Source organism: Pavona decussata, unplaced genomic scaffold, assembly GCF_977016875.1.
Source record: "Pavona decussata unplaced genomic scaffold, jaPavDecu1.1 SCAFFOLD_2, whole genome shotgun sequence".
Lineage (NCBI taxonomy): Eukaryota > Metazoa > Cnidaria > Anthozoa > Scleractinia > Agariciidae > Pavona > Pavona decussata.
In genome coordinates this window covers 2,002,968-2,009,270 of record NW_028145426.1, presented here as the reverse complement: position 1 = coordinate 2,009,270, position 6,303 = coordinate 2,002,968, and the positions used below count along the sequence as shown (strand labels likewise).

General features: G+C 38.9%; 1 protein-coding gene across 1 annotated transcript; it reads right to left on the bottom strand.

Moving 5' to 3' along the window:
• Window positions 1-2,819: 2,819 nt before the first annotated feature.
• On the bottom strand, window positions 2,820-5,299 carry LOC146489960 (melanocortin receptor 3-like). The gene has a single exon (XM_085088713.1). The coding sequence runs from the start codon at window positions 5,123-5,125 to the stop codon at window positions 4,175-4,177; it is 951 nt and encodes a 316-aa protein (XP_084944839.1). The 5' UTR covers window positions 5,126-5,299; the 3' UTR covers window positions 2,820-4,174.
• Window positions 5,300-6,303: the final 1,004 nt, after the last annotated feature.

Genomic DNA, 6,303 nt, shown 5'->3' with positions numbered 1-6,303 from the left:
CTATAAAACAAATTGCAAAGTTTTGAAAAACTGGGGAGTGTAAAGCTAATGCAAAATCGCCTGCGAGAAAGGGCGATGCAGCACTGAGCTCTCATACTATTTTGCCTGATTCTTCCTTTGCCGTCTCTCGTTTTTATCCACTCGTTGATCGTGAGAATACTAAAGTTCATACGCCGAAGTCTAGTTCCTGGAACACATGAATGCATGTACAGCCGTAACACCAAGGGAAAACAGCAAGTTCAACGGCTGAAGTCAGCAGTGATAAATTTGCCAAAATTCCTTTCACGATTTTCGTTTAGGGATACAAATGAATTTGCCACAGAAACCAAACATAGCTTGTCGAATCTATCTTTATGTGTGTTCAAAATCGCGAGATGGTTGAAACGTGCTTGCAACATTCTTGATCAAAGCCACGTTTTGATTCGTCTGGCTGTTGAGAAGGACCTCTCCCCTGTTGCACTTGTCGCAGGATTGAGGTGAATCAACTTGCAAATAACAATGACGTTCTCGATCAACTGTCGCTCGCTTTGTTGCAAACCTTGGACTTCCGTAAAAATGTCCTTAAAGCATCGTAAAGGGACTCCCCGCATGAGCACTTGAAAAGTACTTAACTGAGCAACAAGTTTTGCTTTGAAAGAAATGTGATGGTATATTTCCAGCCTGGTGAATGAACGAGAATGATGATTATTCCAGAAAGTGACGCAGGCATACTCGGAAAAAAGAAATCCGGGTGCTCCTATCAGGAGTCGAACCTAAGACCTTCCGATTACTAGTTCGGATGCTCTACCACTGAGCTACAGGAGACTCGTGGGAGCTAAGGCCATTAAACTAGGTTCATGGGACAAACATCCTGCATACTGCTACATACTTCCGAGTATGCCTGCGTCACTTTCTGGAATAATCATCATTCTCATTCATTCACCAGGCTGGAAATATACCATCACATTTCTTTCATTGTTGATGCCGTGCTGTCCACAAACAACTTTTTAGCACTGCTTTCTCTACTATTGTGGTTGCCCCAGGTTTTAAATATAGCAGAACTTAGCTTCCGTTTTTACAGGTTTCAACCCAAAAGTATCTTTTTGTATTCTGTTTTGGCCGCCATTTTGAAAAGTAAAATAATGAAAACAGACTTTTTAATGCTACATGAAGAACAAACCACCAAAGAAAGAATGTAGCTGACCAAAAGGATGAGAGCAAGGTGGCGATCGATGGCGAACGAAACAAACCGACTAAATAGGAACATTTTCCACCCAGCAATGCCTCCAATTTCTTGTTTTTCGCATTTCGAGTTTTGGATGGGAAGCTAAACGAAGGTAAACAACATTTTGTGAGGCTAGTATTAAGACGACATTAGATACGGCAACGGCAAGCGGCAATTGTGAGATATGACCACGTGACCATGTTTATCCTACGTTTGCCACTCGCTGTTTTCAGTTTCTCTGTCAAATCGAGTAGTTTTGCGTTAGCATCAAAGGCCAGAATTAGTTTGCACTATTCTCATCTTTGTACTCTTTATTTCAAGAAAACATAAACGCGAATCTCACGTTTGCAGTTCAAGTTACCGTAAACGCTATTCTTAGAGGCAGAGTTTCACCGTTCAGTGCATATGCAAGCGATGACGTAAGCGCTGTCATGCTAATTGTTTTTGGACCAATTAGAAGCGAGCACACAACACCGGCGGGATACGGCCGGCAAGTCTTACAACTTGCTGGCATAAAACTGATCGGCCAGTGTTTCAGTCACGTTTCAGAAAGAAACAAAAAGGCTGCCCATGTAAAACACATGGGGTTTTTTGTAACGCTTCGTGCAATGTCTCAAGACTTCAAAGAAATGCCAGAACCATTATTGATTTATCTTATTTCCATTTAGAATGAACTTGTGCAAACGCATACGGTTTTATTTTAGCACAATGTCCATTTCTCGCCGCAGCGAGCTTTTAGATTTAAGCGCGGTGCGAAAAGCAGAGAAGCTCCCTCACACTTACTTACTTAAGACCAAGATTTCATCAGCATTCAGTGATAAACGTACTTGAGGTCGTTCGATAGCCTGATTTATTAGATCAGTGAGAAGGCGAAGAACGAGAAATCCACAAGCTCCAAGAAGCAATGCGACATTTAGTAACAACAACACTGAGCGCCCTTCCGAGATGCAGGAATGCATTTGAGAAAACGTAGCCGTGGTGGCAAATCAAAACTGCGTTTGCCGTTTTATTCGTAATAACCATAATTTAATAGATAAATGAATACCCTACAATTGATTTTGTAGTTTGTCGCAAATCTTTTGTGTTTTTTTCTACTGCGAGCTCTTTAATAGACGACTACAACTAACTCACACAAGTTTGATCACATATTTGGTCGCTTCGCGTCTCAGTGTTGTGCAATTTTTTCCATCCAAAGCAAAACATTGATGTTTGATGCTGTTTGTCTGTCTAATTCTCCGTTTTTGACAATTGATTTCCATGTGAACAAACAGTACGATTGAAATCTAGAAAATCCTCGCGAGTGAAATCGTAATGTTTTTCATTATGAATGTCACTGAAGGTGTGAAATATTTCTTCAGCACAATCCCTCTCTTTTTACTCGTTCAAAGAATTTGATACAAAACACGGAAAAGGAAACTGTGAGGAGACTTGCCATGGGGGTACTGCCAGGGGGAATTGTCATATGTTTGGAAATCGGGTGAGTCTCTCCCCGTGTTTGATATTTAACACCTCGGTGTAATATCGCGTTTTAAAACGATTTCATCTAATTAACTTTACTTCAGTGTCAATAACCTTTAGCACCAACGTAGCTAATTGGAGGCACCGACTAGGAAAACAAAACCTCATCTTGGTTTACAACTGTTTGACAATCTGATCTTACTTTAGTCTCCTTCGCAGCCGCTCGGGCCGGAGTTACGCAACGCTCCCCGTCTCCACCTGGGACTAGTCTTCCTCTTCATTACTCAATAATACAGTCTTCAGTTTACTCTGCTTACTCATTGGTGTTTGTAAGTTTTAGAACTTTATTTTAACATTTAACTTCTTTCGACATATATCTTTGTCTTAAAACTAAAATAAATTTCGCATTTAATTTAGTTTTCTCTAATATGTAAAATCAACGATAAAATCAAACGAACGATGATGTCATGACGATTCCAAAACGTCGTTCGATTTTATCTTTGATTTTTACTTGCTTGTGTATTACCAAACCTTTATTTATAAGAATTTACATTTGTTCTAGAAATTTTGGGCACAAATCATTGTACTCTGTGTCGCTCAGTCAATTACTGAACGAACAGAGACAGGTTATTCAAGCATTCATATGTACCTCTTATTATCAGTGTGCGAGAGCCGGGCAAAGTGAGCGGACGGACCATAAATCGAGCTAGCGGAAAAAATCAGTATCTGTAACTTACACCACGGATAAAACGAGGCTAACATCTTGTTAAATCTCTTATAAATGGGAGAAAACTTAACATTTCAAGTCAAATGGTAAACTGCTCGATTTGACTGATTCACATCAAAGGAAAGAGCCAATTTCATTGGCCGTTTTACGTTTATTTGTTTATAAGGCAGCTTTCAGGGAAAATATAAGGAAAGGAAAATTAATGACTTGCAAAGACTTCTCGATCACTGACCGATGTGACCAACTTTAGAAACAGAGACGGAAAGCTTGCCAGGATAACTCCCTGAGGCCACAATTCGTGTTTGTCAGATTAGAAAATGAAGCAGCATCTGGTCCAACAACGAGGCAATCAGACGAACGAACCCAAACGAGAAAGAATATACTGAAGAAAAAATCATCTCACCAACTTGAACGTCTCACAGTTTTTGGATTTTACTTGTGCTTTGCGTTTTATACTTTTCAAGAAAATATGCTAACCAGAAAAAAGTGGGCCAAGAGTTATGGGATTTAGTCGGGCCAGACAAACTGCTAAACATCTGGTTACCACGTAGGCAAGGACGAAGTTTTGGATCAAAAAAGGTTCATCCTTAGTTTAGGCAGAGGTGAAAAGAGCCGTTCTTCCTCTTTACTTAATATTATTTACACTTTTGAGCCGAAGCCAAATGAGATGGTATTTGATCAGTCTGCAAAATAATTATGATTTAATTCTTACGGTAGGTAAGTTGCTTCCTTGTTTCAACTTTAATTAACCTTAAGTTTCTCAAGGCAGTGTCTGTCCAATACATTTAAGTCTCCGTAACGCGGAATATGTTTTTCAATGTCCTTTTTACAATTTCACGAATTTCTCTATATCGCCAACAGTAAACGAAAGGGTTTAAGGATGAATTGAGGAAAACGAGGGAAAAAGTGGCGTAATAAGCTGCCCAGAAAGAAACTCGAGAAGTGTTAGTTATCAGCAAAATTGTAGAGCACAAATATGGAAAATAACAAAAAAGAAAAACAACATAGACAAACAAAGTATTATAAGCGGACTTGCTTTCTCGGAGTTGCTCCATAGCTTGAGAATTTTGATGCTGAAATTGTCTTTGTATCTGATGCTGATGACACCTTACAACTCTGAAAATGCGAACATATGCCACAGTTACGACGAGAAGCCCAAAAACTGCAAAAATCACAACTACCATGTTATGGTTGCTAGGAACTGAAATGAATATGGAGGCAGCGACACCACTTGATAACCATAAAGATACCAAGGCTATAATAACACGTTTTAAAGTAACGAGTTCTTGATATCGCAGATGAAGATGAATAGCGAGAAGTCTATCGACAGCAATGGTGATTATATGTAGGAACGATGCGCAGCAAAGGAAAAATATAATGAACAAAAAAATGGTTAAAATTGCTGGACAGAGGAAGTCAAAGTTAAAGTTTCCATTCGCCGCCATCCTTAACAAAGAGCTAATGATAACACCTCGCATTGGTTGGGCAAGCAATCCCACAGCAAGATCGGAGAAAGCGAGACTCAGGAACAACGACTTCATATTAGCGGGTATCGTTGAGGCTTTCCATAAGCCGTGAATGACAAGCATATTTCCAACAGAAGACACGAGTGAAAATATGAACTCGAAGACGTTTAACACGAGTAGGGAGGTTCCGTGATAGTGAACAAGTTGTTCCACTTTTTCCAGATGATAAGAACAGAACAGGTCGGCCATGATGGGCTTACTTATTATCATCGATCTGTGTTTTGATTAAAATATTAGTTGGCATAATGACGCCGGCTGTAAGTCATTGATCAGTTGTTCTCTTTTCATCAGAACACGAAAAGTCGATGTCAAGCATTCATTCGTTCGTCATCGGCTCGTAGATCAGAAAAAAGTCTCAAACCGATAGCTGGCAGCTCACGGCACGAATCGAAGGTTATTTAAATGAATAAAAGGAACTCTTTGTCTCGGCGTGTTGCACTTAATATAATGTCTTGAATAGTAATTTAGTATTGTTTCCATACAGCAGCTGCTTCTTATGGCAATCACGCAATGGTTTTAGTTCCTTTAAATTCGATGCTATATTTATCATGATGTTTTAGAAGAGATACCATACGAAATACGCGTGGAAATCTTACTAGACATCATGCACCTCTTAATAAGCGCGCGGCAGATGAAATTAAAAATTACTGGCAAGGCAGGAAGGTATCCACTTAAGGTAGAAACGTTAGGTGACATGTTTAATCTTGTTTCCTTTCGTGATAGTATCCAGTAACATTACCCTTGTTAAATTTTTCAGAAAATTCTTGCAGTGTTTTAGTTAGATGCTAGTTAGTTTTAATGTCTAGGAAACCTATAAATACGTTCAAACATATTTTGATTTTACCTCAGTTACTTTAAAACTTTAAGTAAATGTGTTGATTTTTTCCTTACAGCTGATTTAGGACAGCTCCAGCGCATTATTCTCAATGCTGGCCGAGCTAATCCGCATCAGTTTTGTTTTCAGAAAGTACTGTTTTTCATATCACAATATCTGATATTGTAATATTAGAGTTTTTGGAAGAGATGCAAGGGATTATAGCTCAAATTTTCAAGTAATGGGCTATTTTGATTAAGGACTTCCTCCCTCATGAATTTGCTAATGTAGAGCATTATGCTGATTGTGGACAATGATGAGGAAATATTAACGGGGTGTTTTTTCGTTTGTGGTCTAAAGGCGAAATTTAATAATTTTTTAATCTGCAGTCGCCGTGATATATCTGGCAATCTATTATTTTATCGAAAGGAGTGACATTTGAACGCAGGAAAGTGGAAGAACAATAAAAATTAGAACCAGAAGACACGTTTAATCACCAGATCTTTGCCCGTTTGTATTACGCAATATGGCTTGAAGATGAATAATAAAAAAGACAAACAAACGGATTCCTTCT